Source organism: Pseudophryne corroboree, chromosome 6 (assembly GCF_028390025.1).
Source record: "Pseudophryne corroboree isolate aPseCor3 chromosome 6, aPseCor3.hap2, whole genome shotgun sequence".
Taxonomy (NCBI): domain Eukaryota; kingdom Metazoa; phylum Chordata; class Amphibia; order Anura; family Myobatrachidae; genus Pseudophryne; species Pseudophryne corroboree.
The window spans coordinates 433,537,201-433,557,923 of record NC_086449.1 but is presented as its reverse complement, the minus strand read 5'-3'; the positions used below and the strand labels follow the sequence as shown (position 1 = coordinate 433,557,923).

The window sequence follows — 20,723 nt, the reverse complement described above, 5'->3', positions numbered from 1 at the left end:
GCAGATGGCAACCATGTTGTGAAGGTCATTTTCAATATTTTGAACTGGGGGCAGGTGCGACAGCGGTCCCCACCGGGGTGGGGGGCGCTGGTGCTTTCTCTTGCCCATGAAGCTACAATTTCTAACTATGACTGTGGTCATTTGTTGCAGATATATTTTTCATTTATTTATATTGTTTTCAGATATTATTTCAATTCACCTTTTAACCTGTTTTTTTTTTTCTTTCAGACCCTCAGGCTCATACAATTGTTTGAGTATTGTATAGCAGATAGACTCCTACTCCAATACTCCAATGAGGACTCCTACTCCAAAAAGAAACAATATCGTGGTTGGTAGTAATAATAGCTGCATCTCTGTTATTGATCTCCGAAAGCAGTTGGTGGGAGAAGCAAATCCTCCTCTTCAGTGGCTGATAGTGGAAAAATCAGTACCAGCAAGAAGAGTCATACTGGCAAGGGGTCTCTTTTTGGCTAAATGGTTTCTGGCCAATGAATAATTTATAGTCAACGGGTACTGATTATTGATGCTACAAGGCATTCCGATGAAATGCAGCATATTAGTATGGTGAATGGGAGAAAGAGAGGAACTATGTATTATGGTGTTTCTCTGTTGCACATAAAACTGTAATGTCAACATTTTACAAACTGTCGTACAGATTGTATACTAGTTAAAGCATCGGTGATCCTTTTCCAACTGTGTTGTACAATAATGTGAAGCTGTGTAGCATAGTACTTAATAAAGTATAACAATAAAATTACAGCACCAATGCTGACCTTAGTTTACAAGAAAATATTTTTATTAAAACCAGACAAAGTATCATATAATATAAAAATAATTGTTTATAGAATATTACAATATACTGTATCATGCAGATCTATTGATCATGCAAATGTGTGATTGTAGGGATACCATTTTAGCTTTGCAAAATTACATTTACTGAGGCGGCACTCCCAAGACTTGAAATGCGGTCGAATTTATTTCAATAAACTCTACCACATTTCAAGACTTGGGAGTGCTGAGTGCTGCCTCATTAAATTAAAAATAATAATAATAATAATAATAATTTTATATATATATATATATATATATATATATATCGATTTTATAATTATTATCATCATTATTATTATTATTTGGAGAAACTGTACTTATTTTGATGTATAAGAATCAACAGGTTATACCTTACCCTGCTTTCCTTGTTAATTGAACTTTTTTTATGGATCCATATCTTAATTGAGCCTTCGCAATATGTGTATTTTGAAAAACGGTCATTTAACTCTTTTTGTGGAAAACTAGTAAAATCTTAATATATAGTATACAGCTTACCTTAAAATAGACTTGTTTACTAAACAATTTTTATATTTATATCATGTTTTTAGAATATATATATAATTCCTTGTTGTCAAAAATTAGATAAATATGGCTCTCTATATAATTGTACATATTACTTTAATAAAGGGTTCTTTAACATTGATATGAATTTTACCTAGTCCCTCTTTTAAAAATCACATTTGTAACTTCAATAATTGTTATATTTTACAGGATCCAGCACTTCTATATAAGCAGGACATCTGCAAAACATTTTTGGTGCTGCCTGGCATCTATGGTTGCACGCCAGTGCCAACACAAAGTCTTTGAATTAGAGATGCTCTCCTTCTACAGAGAGAAATGAGCATTGCCAAAGGTGTCCAGCAATTGCATATGCCCAAAACATGGAATGCGCACTGATAACCAGCGGACGGAATCCCAGCTGTCATGATACTGACAGCAGGATCCCGCCCACCAGTATGCCAGCAGCGGGGCAAACGCTAGAAAGACCCTTGCAGGTTCGCTGCACTCGCCATGCTGCTGGCATGGTGGATTGCTTGCCACAGGTTATATTCTACCTCTATGTTGTGGACACCCACAGAGGGAGAACAGCCTGTGTCGCCGGTATTCCGGCGGCGGCATTTCACCGCCTGATGGGATTCTGGAGTCGGCTATGTGACTGCCGGGATCCCGAGTGGTGGTATTGTGATTGCCTCCCCTAAACATATATATATATATATATATATATATATATATATATTTTATTTTTGTTTTACAAATACTAATTAGATAGTGTGACTCCCCATGGTCTGAGCCAGCTAGGCATCATGGGAGAAGTCGTTTTACCCTTTAGTGGTTTTGCCTCTGTAATCTATCCCTCTTTATAAAAACTACTAATAGTGTATAGGGGATGTTTCAAGCTTTGGTGTGTATCAAATGGAGAAATTGCCCAAAAGAACCAAATTGGCTTCTGTCATTTATCTAGCACAGTCTAAGAAATGACGGTTATCAGCTGATTGGTTTCTTTGGGCAACCGCTATATTTTATCACTCTCCAAGGCTTGATGCATCATCCCCCTATGTGTCTTCCTGAGCAGTTATAGTAATTTATTTTTATGTTTATTTCTAAATTAGTAACCAATTATCTCTTCTAGTTACTTATGTAGCTCATTGCCTTCCCAGAAAAGACATATAACTACAAACTAAGCAGCATATGCTGATGTAATGCCCATACTAGGTATTATTTTCTGTACAAACATCAATAGTGTATAGAAACTATAGCTGTGATATTTCCCTGCCCCCACTGGGCACAGGAACATTGTAACTACATTAACAGTTAACAGTTAATACCACTTTCTTGATGAGAACAGTTCTTCTACATGAATCATACTGAAGGTAAGGAACTATGTATTCTTTCCGATTGACCATGGGAATAGAGATTGTTCTTCCATGCATTTACAACTGTGGAAATTTACATCCAAATAATTACAAATCATATGATTCTTTATGAATAAGTATGTTGTAAAATGTTTGTATATGTGGATTAGCTGTTTACTGGCAACAATTTAAAAGATGAAATAAGTTTCTTAGGAATATATACGAAAGCACAAGAAGTCCTTCTTCCAAATGACAACATCCAGTAGCCTTTTCATGATGCAAGTCTTCGGAGAGCCTGTTGAGTGACAGAGTCCAGTGAGATTAATGTTTTGCTATCATAACTACAAATGCAAACTCATCTCTTTCTAATTAAATGTTTTAAACACTAGTGATGACTCTGTCAAAGCGCAAAATGCATGTTCCCAATGAGCCTCAAAAATAGATGATTACAAACAGTCCCTCATGGTTATGGTTGTTACGCTTTATCTGACTGTTACTTTTTAAAGAGGAGCATTACATGCCATAGTGCCAGTCTTCCTTACTATCCCCAAAAAACACATTCTACCATTTGCAGTATTGCCAAATTAATCCCTGTGGATTATATGTTTGGGTTATACAATTTCTATATAAATGATGTTTTATTCACAGGTGCATCAATGAATAAAATCTGTATAACTGATAATACATACTTGTGACTATTTTACAAGTGTTTTCATTTTCCTAAGGTAGTATTAAAGCAACAATCCCATAAAAAAAATAAGGTTTGGTTTTGTTTTTTTTAACATAAATCACTGTGCCAGGCTATAAGAAGAATCTTGACACCATTCTCCTTGGTTTGTTTTCTCAGGCTGCTATTAATGGTTTACAGTTCTACAGAGCATTATGGTCTACTATGGCATACCACATGATGTAATGAGCAGAGAGGAAATGGAACTGTCCTCTGAGCTCTACTGACATGTTCCCTTTTCCCTCTTCAGCTACAAAATGTTGAGAGCTGTGTGGGCCTGTGTGTGTAACAGTGTGACTCGGTTTCCCTCCAGAGAAATAGCTATCAGGTCTACGCTTATAATTTATTTAATTTGCTATGTAAAGAAAAAAATCGAAGTGGGATTGATGCTGTAATAATAATCAAAGGAACAACAATAACAGTATTTCATTTCACTATCTGAACAAAAATTACATGAAGATCCCAATTTAATCCCAATCAGATTCCAATGTATCTTGTAACGACAGTGTATTCCATATGCTGGTAGATTTATATTATAATCTTAATTAGACTGTGTGTAAAGTGATGACTATAATGGTATTTAATATGAAAAAAATATAGAAATGTAAGCATTTTCTCACCTCCTCTTGGGCATCCAGGTCCTCGATTGGTGGATCAATGTCTGTGTATTCCAGTGGTTCTTTAGACTCTTGCATTAGTGAGATCTTAAAATTAAAAACAGATTTCGGTCATTAAGTTTGTAAACTAAGTATTCCAATATAATTATGGTTTGTTTTGTGTAGAATTTGAATGGAAAGCAAAAGGATGTCTTTTTATACTAAGCTCATACAGTTTGTCTGGCTTTGCTCAATTGAAATGTTGTGGGGAGTGCCGTATAAACAAAAAAACTGTGTTTGAAGAATATGACTAGGGAAGTAACTAGAAATATGTAGATCTCATAGCAAAATTGGCATGGGACCGTCTATGCATCAGTCATATGGTCATAACCACTACAATATCTCCTCCATTTTCATTCAGTATTTAATAGGGCAGAGAATTATTGCATTCATAGCCATTAGACACATTTGTCTGAATTTTATATATAGTCATTTGATCCTTGTTATTTTTTAAATCATAAACTGCCTGATTACATTTGTTATGCTACCATATTATGTTTGAACATTGGGTCACATACTTTGGGACATCTAAGACTATAGTTAAGCATTTGACTTTTAATTATTCAATCATGTTGACGACTCAGCTGTAATACACATTGCCTGTGCAACATTAAGTCTGTTCAAAGTAAGTTACAGAAATGAGTGTTTCCATTTGATCAATTGATTATCACTTGACAATGCTTCAAATAAGTTGGGCACTGTATGTTATCCCGGCGGCTGGGATTCCGGCTCACATGACCGCCGGCATCCCGACCGCCCCAGATGCCGAACGCATCCCCTTCAAATGCATTAATTACACAGATCTGTCTCCCAGTCAGGAATAATTCGGATCCTACAATCATCACTGTATTGTCATTTCAACTGAATTTTCACTATGATTCAGTAATACACATTCTTCTTAGAGAACAGTAATTAAAAAATGAAGACTGAGGGCACTTATCACTACTGTTACAGACTTCACTGACAGAGGTAATGAGCACACTCTCCATACTGCCTATCCATCCTGCGTTCTGAAGCATCAGTGGAAATGGTGCCCTTTCATCCTTCATTCCAACTAAGGGATCTATTTACTAAGCCATAGATGGAGATAAGGTACCAGTCAATCATCTTCTGTAATTTTTAAAAATGAGTTCCCAAATCTTGTTAGCTAAAGCCAGGCACACAATGTAGGGTGACTGCCGGAACCGCCTACCAAGCGGCTGATCCAGGTTAGGTAAGCATATACAATTACTGATTGGCCGCTCGGTATGTTGGGACATTCAGCTGGGCGGCCATATGAATTTGCCCACCCAGCTGTGATGTCAGTCCCTGCAGATATATTGGCCATTGGCTGTGCTGCACAGCCAATGCGATATGTCTGTGAGCTACATCATTCACAGACATATTTGGTGCACACACCCGCTGACCGGCTCACAATAAATTGGCCGTACAATCGAACAGAAGATATATCTTCTAATATGTACCTAGTTTAAGGCAGCTTTCTCAATATAGCACACTGGATACTGTATGTCCCAGTGCTCCTTCTATGTGCTGTACATGGCTTACTGTACTTGACCCGTCACAAAGACTGGTCCAGTCATTATCTTGCTACTATAATAAGTAGTTCTGATATTTTACCTTTTCCAATATAGGATCACTTGCATCATTGAACTTTCTGTAATTCTCTATATATAGTATAGCATCATGAATAGTCAAGAAACAGATGTCTGGCTTGATCTGGTCATCAAAAAACAAACATTCTTCCATCTTTTTTAAAACATTATCTGTAGAAGGCAATGACAAATAAATATTAAGTGGAATGACAAGAATATTTTCTTTGTTTTACACTACATGTATCAGATGCATGTGACTGTTGTAAACGGGAGGAATCACAGTGGTGATTTATAGGTAAATATATACAATGATAAATTAATTTACCATCACATGCTGCTATGTACACGTCTACATCAATCCTCTTGAATTCTTTATATATCTGAAAATCAAGTAGATATTTAGCAATAGGCATATTTACAGGCAATCATGCACTTGCTATACTAATCAAGAGCATGAAAGTATTAAACAGAGTTGTTGTGTATTAAATACGTGAGTGGAAATACAAGTTAGGAAACTTAGATGAAAAAGAAGGAAATACACAGAAGAAATACATGTGTTTTTCCTTTGGTAGGGCATACCTTCTGTTAAATACGATTAAGATATACTCAGTTGTTTATATGTCTGGTTGCATGCATGTCTAAAGGTGATTTAAAGTGTAATGGGTATATACAAGCATAGGAGCCAACTTTTAAAGATGATTTGGGGTGCTGCCATTAGTATGTCCAATATGACTGAAAAATGGCAAGCACAGACCTAGGGCTAGATGCATCATCGCTTGGAAAGTGATAAAATGGAGATTGAAAAAGTGCCAGTCAATCAGCTCCTAACTGCCATGTCACAGGCTGTGTTTGAAAAATGTCAGTTAGGAGCTGATTGGCTGGTACTTTTTCAATCTCCATTTTATCACTTTCCAAGCAATGATGCATCTAGCCCCTAGTGACTGTGGCAGCAGAAATATTGGGTGCCCAAGCTCCCACACACTGTTTGCTTAATTCAGTATTCACTGTTGGTGGCAGCCTCTGCTGGAAGTAATTACAAATGGCAGTGGAGGAGGGATACATTTATGGGTTAACACAACAAGTGCCATCACATATGATGGCTGCTGCAGTCATCAATTTACTAGCCAGTCTACACTACCATGGTCGTTTTAATAAAGTGGCAATTTCCTTCTGCTCACCATTGGACAGTCCCATATTTGATCCTGATATGAGAGGCTTGGAAATAGTTTCTATTCCAGCCCCCAGGTATTATAGGAAAGGAAGTACAGAGATGGAATTTTCTCAATGAATTTACAAGTTTACAGCAAGTACTAAAATTCCATCACGAACAACTGCACCTGCTGTGAATTTATAAATTGACTGAGCAACTTCCATTCTGAGTATCATATATGGGGGTCAGTAGCTGGTAGAGTTGTTTTTCTACTATTACCATTTTGGAGGCTTTTGGCATAGCTCAGGATGAGTTTGTTCTTCATTGAAAACACATGAATATGTGACCAAATATACATTAAGTACTCTCATTGTTTAAAGTTAAGTCCACAATTAGCAGGAGAAACTTGATGTGATAACCTGACGTTTATGTACTAATAATATAGCAGCTCTTTTACTGGTTCACAGCAGTGTGCTGAGGGCTTTTACTGTGTGCATACATCCTAGGAATGCAACAGACCCATTCAGTTTAACATTCCTTTACCCCAACCCATACTTTGGTCCTAACTTTAAAACAAGTTCAAAAGTTAAAATATTCCCAAGTCCCAGCTCAACTGAATTATTTTTAAAATTAAAAAAACAACAACAAAAAAACGTAAGGGTTAATCTTACTGTTCTCTTGAGAAACCCCTTGCGTTTGGGATATACAGTAGCAATCCCTCATGTTCTGTTAGTTGGTATGGCAGCCAAATATTGTAACATGATTTTTGTTTTAAGCCCACTGATGGCTTAAAGTGGTCCTGGCTGTCTATCTATGTTCAGACCTTTCACCCAGGGGTGTCAAGATGGAAGGGAGTACGATTTTCCAGGTCCATTTCTTCACGGGTGCCAGGGAGTGAACGCCTCCATAATGCTGTGATCATGACCCCAGCGGTGTGCACCATATGTTCTTACTGAACAGGGGTTGTAGCCATGTCCCCTCCTATAGCTACAATATCCCAAGCACCTGGGCCTGTGTGCAATCCCAGCAGCGTTCAGCAGTTACCAGATACTATGTAATTGTAGTAGTGTATATGTGCTGACATTGTAAAAACAACAACATGGATACTGTGGTGTTTATTCAAAAGATAATGTGTAAGTCAGATATCTTACCAGTTTCAGAGACCTTACTGCCACAACATCAAGGAAAGATATTTGGCCAAAGTCAAAAATAAGGCTGTGAATAGTGACTCTTGGTACATTCACTTTTACAGGCAGCTCTGAATTCCAGTCTACTTGGATTTCCACTTCTTTCATTTGAACTTCTGGGTTCTGCTCTCCTTCTGGGTCTTCAAGGTCATCATCGGGCTCAAACCCATCATTATCGGTACCTGTATCACTGAGGATACCATTCTAAACAGAATAAATAACTGAATTAGTGGAACCATCACAAGGTTTTGTTGACTATATTAGCGGTAGTGAATTATTTTTGAATTCTAGAAATATAAAAAAATGGGCTAAAATCATATCTACAGCTGGGTGTACATGATCAGATAAAATGCCTGTCAGACCGACAGACATTTTATCTGTTACCTAGCAGATATCATGGCCATACAATTTATTATATAAATGACTTTATGTAATGACTTTTTAATTCAACAACGCTGCTCCAGTGATATCTAACAGATTTATTTTTGATCAGCCGACATATCAACATTGATATACAGTAGAAGGGATTTTCCACAATAGAAAAAGAGATGGCAAGTGCAACGGGTACGCAATGGCATTTTTATAGCACATATAATTGAGTTTATATACTACTGAGTTACAAAATGTTAATTGAATTGACAGGAAACACCATTTAAAACAATTATACTTGTCTTAAATAGTGCCTCCTCTACATTAGTATACACAATTACCTTAGTTGCTCTTAATTGTCCTTTCTTAATAAGTTTGTTTATTTTCCTCAGTGCTTTGATTCTCTTGTTATAAACTTTGATGACATCAAATCCAACCTGCAATTATATCACAAAATTTACGTTATTGTATTATTAAAAGTATACATTGTAATTAATAAGACATACATATGTAATGCACTCACAATTGATTTGATGCCACTTTTCAGACCATCGATATTCCCATAGAAAATTCCACTAGTAAATCGAACAATTTTAATTCCATTTGGTTCAACAACCTGTAAAAAGAAATTGAGATTTGTTTTCGACTCAAAAAATGTAAAGTTTGTGACATCAATATACATATTTAGTGATCCATTATTACTTATTTATCAAGATGAGCAACATAGTGGATATGAATCCCAGGCAATGTTATCTGCCTTGTTTTTATCAAATAGTAACTAGAATAGTAATTCTTTTTTATGCAAGATATCCTTTGTACTGTCCTTTTAGCTGAACTTGCTTGCTCCAGTGAAAGGCAATAGCGAATTCCCTATGATTCTACACATTATATGTTATTCTTAGGAATAAGTGTTACACAATAATGAGTTCAGAAATGACAAGAGCCAGTAATATGGTTTCATAGTATTACTTACACCTTTATATTTTTTGACTTCCTTGTAGATGTCTGTTCCAGGTACATTTCCAAGAGCACCACATGAGGGACTAAAACAAAAATATAGCATTATATGCAAAGGTATAGATATACTACCAATATTACTGCTGTTAGTTCAGTTTTGTGGTCATCAGCTTTTATTTTATTATGACTTTGTCCCACAGCACGGAAGACAGTGGTCACACAATGGGCCTTATTCAGCGGTGGAACCAGATGTGGCTGCAACTGAGGCTTTGTGTTTGCTTGTCTGCGACTTTATGCAAATGACACTTCCCTGGTCTAAATCCATGCGTCCAAATGTGCAAGGACTGAGACACCCATTGTCAGTGTCCATGGATACTGTACTACCATCTGGTGTGGATTTTGACACAACCATCAGTCGCTTCCATCAAAACTTACACAAACCCTATTGCAGGTCAGAGTTTCCATCTGAGTAGGTCCTCCAATGTGAGCAACAAAGCATATGTGTATGCAACCAGTCCAGCGACACACCCACAACTCCATGCATTTGTTTAGCCATCTCCCAGTCACCACCCATGAATGCCAGCACCTTACCAAGACATTTCTGATACAGTGTGCCTCAATCACAACAGCGCCTTTGTGTGTACACACTGTATAATGCATGAGCCGTAGCAGTACGTGGGGATTTTCCTACAGTGTAAGTTTACAGTCTAAGCGATTTATTTGTGATGCAGTCAGTTTAAGTCAGTAGGGGTTCACCCCAAGATTTAGCCAATAGGATGGTGAGAAAATCTTTTTCTCTGTGGAGGGGTCACATACAGTACCTCATCTTCCTGCTAGTTACTGGAGAATACTCATAAAATCCCTACATCAGAGAACTTCCTTCCAAATGTCCCACTTGTAATCAGAGACTCATGTTTAATTCTTTATAGCTTTTGTATTTATATATCCTTGTTAAACATAGACATCTTAACATACTGTACCTATATACTGCTTATTGAAAGATATTAGAATAGTTACTTACAACTGAACACGCAGAACAATAGTTAGCAATCCAAAAACTAAACCAGCCAACAGTCCTAGATCGAGTCCCAGTATGATAGCTGCAATACACGTGAACACCCATATGACCTAAGATAGAAGAGAACACATTAATCCAGCTCTAGCTATCATGTTTATATACATATTGTGTAAAATGCATGATTATTTGTATGAAAAGGCATGTTTCAAAGTGTTTCTTTGTAGTGCAAAATGGATAGTGATAAACAAACTAGGCAGTACCATTAGGCAGCTGGGGCGACTGCGTAGCACAAAAAATAATGCTGTGTCTTAAAGCTACATACTTATTGTACTTAATACTTGGTAAAGGCCATGGATGTTATAAGTTACCTGCCCCACACTTTCACCTGCTCTGGCCGTGGCCGGGTCTCACCGTTCTGTGTGAAAGTCAGTGTCACTGAAAGCTCTGGTGCTGCAGTAAGCCAGGCAGAAGTTCCTGTCCCCTTCCCTTCCGGTAAGTGAGTCAGACAAGCCCCCAAAAATGTCACAAGGAGCTGAAGATTAGTTAATGGGCATGCACCCAGGTCTGTTTCTAGCCAGTTTGACTGCCAGTGAGAACACAAAAAAATGCTGCATTCCCAGCAGTTGTGCTTCCTTCTTCCGGGTTGTATATTAATTGTCCCTCCCAAAATGGCCGCTGCATCCTCTAGCATCCTTCAAAACTGTCCTCTCTCAGGTGGCAGCCACTTTGGGAGGGATGCTTTCATAGTATTCTATGCGGTACTCTGCGTCCAGGCTGCATACACTACTGCATAGTGTGCAGTATTGGGGTCTACACATAGACCCCAAGCTCTAAACACCTCTGTACCCACACTGTGTATTAATCACTAATAATAATACAGAAAACTCTCCCATTTAATTATCCATATCATGCATTCACACTTTTATTACAGCAAAATAATGATAACTTACAACTCCCATCACGCACCATTACCTTATCACAGTTTGTAATTACTGTAGCTGGAAAAATTACATACAAATATCCACTGTTCATTTGTGCATCATACTGTATGTAGCCCCTTCAAAGCTGGGGAACATAAACACCAAAATCTTTCAATCTACTGTAATTCTTTTACAATTCAAAAATATATCTATTCTCATTGCCTAGTGCTTTACTAAGTGCATTTTAAGAAATAATGGCCCTCATTCCGAGTTGTTCGCTCGCTAGCTGCTTTTAGCAGCATTGCACACGCTAAGCCGCCGCCCTCTGGGAGTGTATCTTAGCATAGCAGAATTGCGAATGAAAGATTAACAGAATAGCGAATAGAAATTTCTTAGCAGTTTCTGAGTAGCTCCAGACTTACTCCTACACTGCGATCAGCTCAGCCCGTTTCGTTCCTGGTTTGACGTCATAAACACACCCAGCGTTCGGCCAGCCACTCCCCCGTTTCTCCAGCCACTCCCGCGTTTTTCCCTGAAACGCCTGCGTTTTTCCGCACACTCCCAGAAAACGGCCAGTTTCCGCCCAGAAACACCCACTTCCTGTCAATCACACTCCGATCAGCAGAACGATGAAAAAACTTTGTTACGCCATGAGTAAAATACCAAACTTTTGAGCTAATTTACTTGGCGCAGGCACAATGCGTACATTGCGCATGCGCAGTTTGCGACTAGCGAAAAGAAATAACGAGCGAACAACTCGGAATGACCCCCATTGAATGCTGGTTTGATGTTACTATATTCATATATATTTAATAGTTTATTGAGTATTAGTCAAGTTTTTTATACTGTACATTAAATTGTTAATATTTTTACTCGAAACTTGTTCACAAATTTCAGAAAGTGCTTCCTATTCTCTTTATTTACCTAATTATTTGTAGGTTTTTAATAGCTGAGTAGCACATCTATCATGTTCAATTTGTTCACAAATTAATCTCACAGAGGAAACAATGGGGCAGATGTATTAACCTGGAGAAGGCATAAGGAAGTGATAAACCAGTGATAAATGCAAGGTAATAAACACACCAGCCAATCAGCTCCAATATGTAAATCAACAGTTAGGAGCTGCTTGGTTGGTGCATTATCACCTTGCCCTTATCACTGATTTATCACTTCCATATGCCTTCTCCGGGTTAATTCATCTGCCCCAATATCTCTTACAACAGAAATGAAATGCCTCCATACAGTATCACTGAGCAGGTTATTCATCTCTGTAGGAAGAGATTTTTTTGTCAGGAAGTGCTCTGTTGACCTTTGTTGTGACCTTTGTTGTGTACAAGCATTCAGGGGAAGGAGCATCAAGGAAAAAAATTAGTTGTCATTTTAGGCACATCATCACTTTAATCTCATAAAACTATGTAGACGAGTGCAGTATTCCTTTATCATCCATCTGGGAGATGTCATTACCTCTGTGTTACGTATAGTCAGCTGTGATGGAGATCACTAAGTAGTTTGAGACTGGCCCCTACACCCTATATAACCGCTCCCCATCCACTAGAACCTCAGTCTTGTTTTTAGTGCCTTGGAGAAGGCAATAGCTAGGCCTAGCTTTTTCGTTAGGTTTTTATTTCCATTTGTTCCTTTTGAAATTTGGGTGCTTAGTCTCTGCCAACAGTCTCTGGCAATAGACGACAAACACTAACAGAGTGGGAGCTAGGTAGGAATCAGGGACGTGCGGTGAGGTAAATGGCTCAGGAGGCACTCGCTAGTGCCAAAGCCAGACTTACACACAATATATGAGCTCAATGGTTCATGTGGGCATTACACACAGGTGCAGCAGTATATACTGCTGGAAAATTGTTGAGTCGAGATGTGCAGAAAAGATAGGCAGGGGAGGTACTGCATCACCTGTTATAGACTTTTTACTCCAGAGTTTTGACTATAATCCAAAGAGGATATTTCTAACATATTCTTTTTAGTTTTCATATACTTTACATAGTCAAAACTCTGGGTTATTCTGGAGAATGACAGGAAAGGCTCTGCCTCATAGCATGTCACTGGTAATAATAGAGGTTGGTGTGAACCCTGTATCCCACGCTAAAGACGGCCTCTGGGAAAGTCACCAAATTACAAAGGTCCCTGGGTCTCTCCCCTCAAGGTAAAATTTAAACTTTATTGCAGTAATACTGCTTTCCTGGCACGCTGTTTTATAGAACAAGCGGCCAGGCATGTGTTACTCACGTGGTCCAACCTCCGCCTCTGAAGGACGCCCGGCTCCCTGCAGCTGACACAGTTAAAGATGGGTAATGCTGAGGCGCTTTTTAATGAGGGTGACTTATTACTGCCCTCGTGGCAGGCTCACACTGACGACATCATCACCTGGGGGTGTTTTTGACATGCCCGGAGGCACGACACCCAGACATTTGAGTGACAGCTCCACTAGATTGAAAAGGGTGTGTGCCACGCCCCAAACACTGTTTGGTGGGCATTTGGAACCCTGCTGGATTCTTCCTTGCTGAAAACTCACTGTAGGCTGGGGGTTGGGTGTCCTTAATAACAAATAAGCAGTTACACTAGGATTTTTACTGTTGGTAGTCAACCTAGTGATCTTGTTATCATGTCATAGCCATGGACCTGGCCCAATCAGGCATCACCCACTGTTCATCTGAACTACCGGGTAATGACTGTGAACAACCAAAAAAGACTGCTTGACCCAAACAGCCTTTTGATAACAACCAACACTGTTGGTTGTTCACAGGAGGCGTCATTAACCGGTAATTCAACTGAACAGTCGGTGAGGCCTGGGCCAAGCTTTGGGAAATTCCACCCATGGTGGACGCACCCATTGCTAGGTTGGTCAGGAATATGGTTACTCCCACAGCACAGTCTGTAACACCTAAAGATCCTATGGATAGAAAACGTGAAGCTATATTTGTCTATTTTCACTTTGTCAGGAGTCGCGCTGCAGTTGTTTTAGCCAGTGCCTGGGTAATAAAAACTATCAATTCTTGATTGACCCAGATGACTTCTGGTTTCCAATCAGAAGATTTGTGTGAAAATAATTATTTGGCTGACCAGATTTCAGAGGCTCTGATTTATATAGGTGATGCTTTAATAGACACTATACAGATACCGTCTCATATTTCTGCTTTGGCCATTTCTGCCAGACATTCCCTTTGGCTGAAAACCTGGAAGGCAGACAAAAGGCCTTATTCAGAGTTGGACACAGCTGCTGCGTTTGCATGCAGTGGCCACGACCATAGGGTCTGCACATGCGCCCATAGTGCGCGTGCATGACCCAGAATGATGTGATAGCATGGTGATTGATAGGAGACAGGCATCCAGGGCTGGCACATGGTGGCAACACGGTGTTGGGTGGGTAGAGGTTGGGAAACGCAGACATGTCATGCCCATTTTTGGGGCCGGCCTATGATGTCACTTGCATTTCCTGCGTATAGAAACATGGCGGTGGTGCCCCTGTCTACACAGCCAGGCTGCACAGGCAGGGATCTACTTCTATTCAATGTGTTCGTAATGCGGCGCCACACATGCTGGGCAGCCTTGCCCTGTGCTGGGTGGCCCCCAGCATGTCAGCATGTGTCCATTTCTGAATATCCCCCATAGAGTCCAAACATGTTTTAGAAGCATTACCGTTTGAAAGACCAGAATTAATATAGATTATTTCCTAGGTCACGAGAGGTAAAAGTCCTTTCTACCTGTATAACCAAGATCTCCTAGGTTTAGTTCCTTTCAGTCTCAAGGCAGGGGAAGATTATCAGATCTCCCAGGATATGCCTAGGAGTCCCCGTAGAAGTGCCTTTAAAGGACGTGGTGTTCCCAGCCCCCATTGTCTGCTGCCAAGGTAACTGAACAATCTACATGACTGTCATGGGACTGGGACTCAACCTTTGGTGGCAGCCTGCTTGCTCAGGTTCCGGTAAACTTGGAAGCAATCAAGCTTCGATCTTTGGCTAAGTGGACTGGTAACCAGGGGTTACATGTTAGACCTCGAGGGTCCGGTTCCAGAAAAGTGTTTTTACACTCCTCTTCCAGGGGACGGTTGCAGAAAGACAGCTCTCATACAGGCAATTTCTGATCTTTCCAAGTCCGGAGTTATTAGTCCAGATTTGGTACTACAACAAGGGCGGGGGATTTACTCCAGTCTTTTCTTAGTAGACAAACCAGACTAGTCGTTTCAGCCCATTCCAAACCTCAAGTGTTTAAATCCTTACCTCCATTTGGGAAAATTCAAAATGGAGTTGGTAAGTATAGTAATTTATATATTGGTAGATGCTCAATTAGCTTAGTGATATCATTCAGGTGCTCGAAAGGGAGGGGTATTTCTAAGCAAGAAAAAAAGCCATTTGTTTCCCCCAGCACCCTGAATGATAACCGTAACCAGATTTAAATTCCACATAATAATAGAATTCAGAGATCTTCGTTACACATATTTGCGCAAATGTGTGAATAAGCCCCAAAGCCGCATCAAGGCGTCTCTGTATATTTGGGATCCCTAGCGCTATATCTAGGTGCAGGGTGTGGCACCCCAAAACACCAGCATAAGCCAGAAAGCCCAGCGTAGCATACCAGTGAAAAAACTATAGTGTTAATAAATTAGTATTTAGGAAGCCGAAGCTATAGAGAAAGTGATACAAAAATGAAATGCAATTAAAATAGAGAAATAGTGTTAAAAAATTAATAAGTGAAAAGTGTTAATAGAATGTAAGGGTATGCCACACTAAGGCCATCCAGCTCAGCCAGTCCAGAGGCACCACACCTCACACCTCCATTACCCCAATCTGGGTCTAAGAGTAACCAGCAAGGAGCCACATGATAATGGCCCCTTACTACAATATGTCTAAGCTAAGAGCTACCTACCTTGGAGCACCCCCATAATGCTCCATGTGGCATGTCAGGGCCTGCACCTCCTCCTAATGCAGGAACCTCTCTGCCTCTCACAACAAACATATATATTGGTAGATGCTCAATTAGCTTAGTGATATCATTCAGGTGCTCGAAAGGGAGGGGTATTTCTAAGCAAGAAAAAAAGCCATTTGTTTCCCCCAGCACCCTGAATGATAACCGTAACCAGATTTAAATTCCACATAATAATAGAATTCAGAGATCTTCGTTACACATATTTGCGCAAATGTGTGAATAAGCCCCAAAGCCGCATCAAGGCGTCTCTGTATATTTGGGGTCCCTAGCGCTATATCTAGGTGCAGGGTGTGGCACCCCCAAAACACCAGCATAAGCCAGAAAGCCCAGCGTAGCATACCAGTGAAAAAACTATAGTGTTAATAAATTAGTATTTAGGAAGCCGAAACTATAGAGAAAGTGATACAAAAATAAAATGCAATTAAAATAGAGAAATAGTGTTAAAAAATTAATAAGTGAAAAGTGTTAATAGAATGTAAGGGTATGCCACACTAAGGCCAAATATGTGTAACGAAGATCTCTGAATTCTATTATTATGTGGAATTTAAATCTGGTTACGGTTATCATTCAGGGTGCTGGGGGAAACAAATAGCTTTTTTTCAAGTATAGTAATTTGTTCTATGAAGGAAGGGGAATTTCTAGCCTCCATACATATCAAGGATGCCTATCTCCACATTCCTATATGGAGGGGTCATCAACATCTGCTGCGGTTTGCAGTGGGGTACCAACATTTTCAGTTCCAGACACTGCCATTCAGTTTGTCCACCGCTCCCAAAGTTTTCACAAATATTTTGGCACACATGATCTCTCTGCTCAGAAGACAAGGGGTCAATGTGTTGACCTACCTTAGCAATTTGTTACTAAGGGTTCCATCAATAGCCCTATTGCAACAACATTTTCAGATTACCATAGACATGCTCCAGAACTTCCAGAAATCAAATTTAAATCCTTCTCAGAAAATTATATTTATGGGTCTTCTCTTCGACACCCAGTGTCACAGAGTATTTCTACCGCAGGAAAGGATTCAAGATCTTCAATCCAGTATAAAAAGTATGTTACAGTTGACTCATATCTCCTCAGGGCTATGCAGTTACTGGGGAAAATGGTGACTTCATTCGAAGCTGTCCCTTTTGCCAGATTTCATGTCCGTCCACTGTAAAAACACTTGCTTCTTCAATGGGTAAAGTCAGACCCTCTATTAATAAAGCAAATGTTCAGATTATCCCGGCAGACCCATCAGTCACTCCTATGGTGGTTGCAAGAGGTTGCCAGTTGTCAGTTATGAAGTGGATCATTGTCACCACAGATGCCAGCCTAACGGGCTGGGGGTAGTGGTCTTGGACATACACCTACACGGTCTTTGGGCCATCCAAGAAGCTTCACTTTCCATCAATATACTGGAATTGAGGGCGATTCAGTTTGCATTGGTTCAGGCTCAATCCCACTTAAAGAGCCTACCATTGTGAATCCAATCAGACAATGCCACGGCAGTTGCATACATAAACAAGCAGGGTGTCACACGCAATGAGGAAGGTTTCTCACATCCTTCATTGGCCAATTTCAGCAGTCTACATTCCAGGGGTGGACTACTAGGAGGTGGACTACTCAAATCGCCACAGAGTGCATCCAGGAGAATTGGAATTACAGCAGGAAGTGTTTGCAGAAATAGTGTCCAGATGGGGGTCTCCAGACATAGATCTAATTGCTTCTAGTCTCAACAGAAAACCTCCAAGGTACAAATCTCGGTCCTAGGATTCCTAGCCCTCGCTGGCATTGAAGGCATGTTTCTTAAATCTAGGATCTTAAGAGCCAGAGTGTTTTCACAATCCGCTGTGAAAACCATGATACAGGCTTGCAAACCTGTTAATTCCCGAATTTATCATCGGGTATGGAAGATATATATTTCCTGGTGTGAATGACACATGTTGAAACTTGAAAGCTTCAGAGTGTCCAGTCTTTTATCTTTTCTCCAGAATGGTTTGGTTAAGGGTCTCAGATTATCTTCCTTTAAAGGGACAGATTTTGGCCCTGTCTATCCTTTTTCAAAGGAAATTGGCCACCATTCCTGAAGTTCAAACCTTCTTGCAGGGGGTTCTTCATATACAGCCTTCTTATGTCCCATTAATTCCTCCTTGGGAATTGAATTAAATTTTGGAGGCACTCCAAAAGGCTCCCTTTAGCCATTGGAATCAGTAGAATTGAGATACCTCACTTTAAAAGTTTTTCTTTCATTGCTTCAGCCAGAAAAGTTTATGACTGAGCGGCTCTACCTTGTAAACCTCTGCTTCTCATTTTTCATGAGGATAGGGTAGTGCTATGCACTAAACCTTACTTTCTCTCTAAAGTGGTATCAGCTTTCTACCTCAATCAAGATATAGTTCTTCAAGCCTTTCGCCAGACTGCAGTGACAATTGGAGTTTCTTCTTTAGCACTGTTGGATGTGGTACGGACGTTACACATTTATTTATAGTGTACTGCATCTTTGAGACTCACAGATTATTTGTTGGTCCTGTTTGATGAACCAAAGAAAGGAGGGCCAGCTTCTAAACGATCCATCGCTAGATGGGTAACTGCCGCCATTTGGCAGGCATATTCGTCTTCAAATGTGACGTGCCGGCTTCAATTCGGGCCCACTCGACTCGTGCAGTCGGGGTTTCTTGGTCAATGTGGCATAGTGCCTCAGTAGAGCAGCTGTGCAGAGCAGAGGTAATGACAACCCCAGATGGGTGATAAAGGAAATACGATTTTTACTTACTGTAAAGCCTCTTCCTTGAAGTCCATCTGGGGGATGCAGGGATCGCTCCCTTGTTTGGTTTCATACCTGTTGGTTTTCTGGTTTCTTAGTTGTTCCGTTATAGGTTATAGTGGATGGGGGGGGGGGTTTGTGTAGGGGTGGGGGCAAGTGTCAAACTAGTTAGTGCCCGCCTCCACAGCTCACTATACATAACCCAGAGGTAATGGCATTCCCAGATGGACTTCAAGGAAGAGATTTTACAGTGAGTAAAAATCTTATTTTTTTGACAAAACCTCATAAAACCTCAGATGCTAAAATCCCCATGTAGCCATTTTATTTTATTTGATCTATTTTTGTTATAGATGTAGATCATTAAATATTGTACATGTTTTAAAGACTTACCGAGTCCCACTTGTTCTGCTTCCATAGGCGAGGTACATCAAGCACTTGCCAGAACATTCCCTTAAGATTTGCTATGACAATAGCGGCCAGCACAGACTGTGGTGAGAAACATGATTTAAGGTCATTCATGTTCTTTTACAATGGTAATCATTTTCTTACAAACTTCTACCTTGTAATTAATACAGCTTTTGTGATATTTTAAACTATTAGTGGTTGTTTTCTGTGTGCTCTAGAGCACAAGTCATGACAGAAGAAAGGAAATGCTTACATCTGTCCATTACTTTCTTCCATTTCCACAACATCAAGGAGAAATAAGAAGCCACGAAATTGTCTAATGAAACCCCTTTGAAATAAGTTCAAGAAACAAACAATAGACTATAGTATAAGCAGCGGTCGAAGTGGAAATTTAGAAGTGGGGGTATGGAAAATGTAATGGCGGTCAGATAGTGGGAATTGAGGGTTGGAGAAATCAGAGAAACCACACAGATGGGAGAAGATGAGGTGAAAGTAGTGGCTGAGGCAGTGGGTGGGTGAAGTCCATTGAGAAAGGCCAAAAGAAGAAGAAAAGGCAAGAAGTTTAGAGGAAGCTGGCCGTGGAAATGTCAGTGGGGATGTTAATGTCACTAAGGATGAGGGAGGGAGGTGGAGAAGTAGTGGGGAAGCAGATTTATCAAAAAGTTGTTAAGTGGGGCCATGAGGATGGTACATAGCAGAGATACGGAGATGGATGGATTAGAAAAGACTGATAGAGTGGACTTCAAAGAAGAAAGATAGTGAGGGCTCAGTGGAAATAACACGAAAGGTACAGTTTGTTGATTGGAAAATGCCCACCCCGCCGACTGGCAGTCATAAGATCTAGTGGAGTGGGTGAAGGAGAGAACCAGGTTTCAATGATAGTGAGAAGGTTAAGTGAGATGAAGAGGTTATGGATAGTGGGCAGTTTTTTGTAGATAGATCTGGAATTTCAGAAGGCACAGGAGAAGGGAAGATAAGGATGAGATTGGTTGGGTTGCTGGTCTGAAAGGGTTAGCTGGCTCTGGGAAGAGATCGAGGAGATATGGTGGCTGATGACAGTAGTAGTTGTAGTAACAGTGTTCCTGCCTATTCATCTCATAGCACAATGCACCTGCAATAGCCAGTGTGTAGTGATATGCCCGTGACCCTCAAAGCACATTCTACCAGCATGTGGTACCCAAATAGCCTCTAGCTCCCGCCTCCTCGGCATTTCATTTGCTGGGAGCCATGACAATGGGTGCGATACAATATACCGGTGATCGGGATGCCAGCGGTCACATGACTGACACCGGCATCCCAACAATTAGAATACCGACAGGGGATGGGGTAATTATTATAGCCCTCGCCTGTCTCCTACCCTAACCCTCCTTGGGTGGG

The 20,723-nt window shown here is 40.1% G+C and overlaps 1 protein-coding gene across 1 annotated transcript in view; it reads right to left on the bottom strand.

Annotated features, from left to right (window-relative positions):
• The window catches only part of LOC134934584 (pendrin-like), a 45,529-nt gene that overhangs the window by 3,672 nt on the left and 21,134 nt on the right, over positions 1-20,723 (bottom strand). The window contains exons 11-19 of the mRNA XM_063929990.1: positions 19,332-19,427; positions 10,344-10,450; positions 9,339-9,408; positions 8,889-8,981; positions 8,707-8,802; positions 7,961-8,200; positions 5,985-6,039; positions 5,685-5,830; positions 4,032-4,115 (exon numbers count right to left, since the gene is read on the bottom strand). Coding sequence (XP_063786060.1) covers positions 4,032-4,115; positions 5,685-5,830; positions 5,985-6,039; positions 7,961-8,200; positions 8,707-8,802; positions 8,889-8,981; positions 9,339-9,408; positions 10,344-10,450; positions 19,332-19,427 — 987 coding nt within the window. The remainder of the gene's footprint in view (positions 1-4,031; positions 4,116-5,684; positions 5,831-5,984; positions 6,040-7,960; positions 8,201-8,706; positions 8,803-8,888; positions 8,982-9,338; positions 9,409-10,343; positions 10,451-19,331; positions 19,428-20,723) is intronic.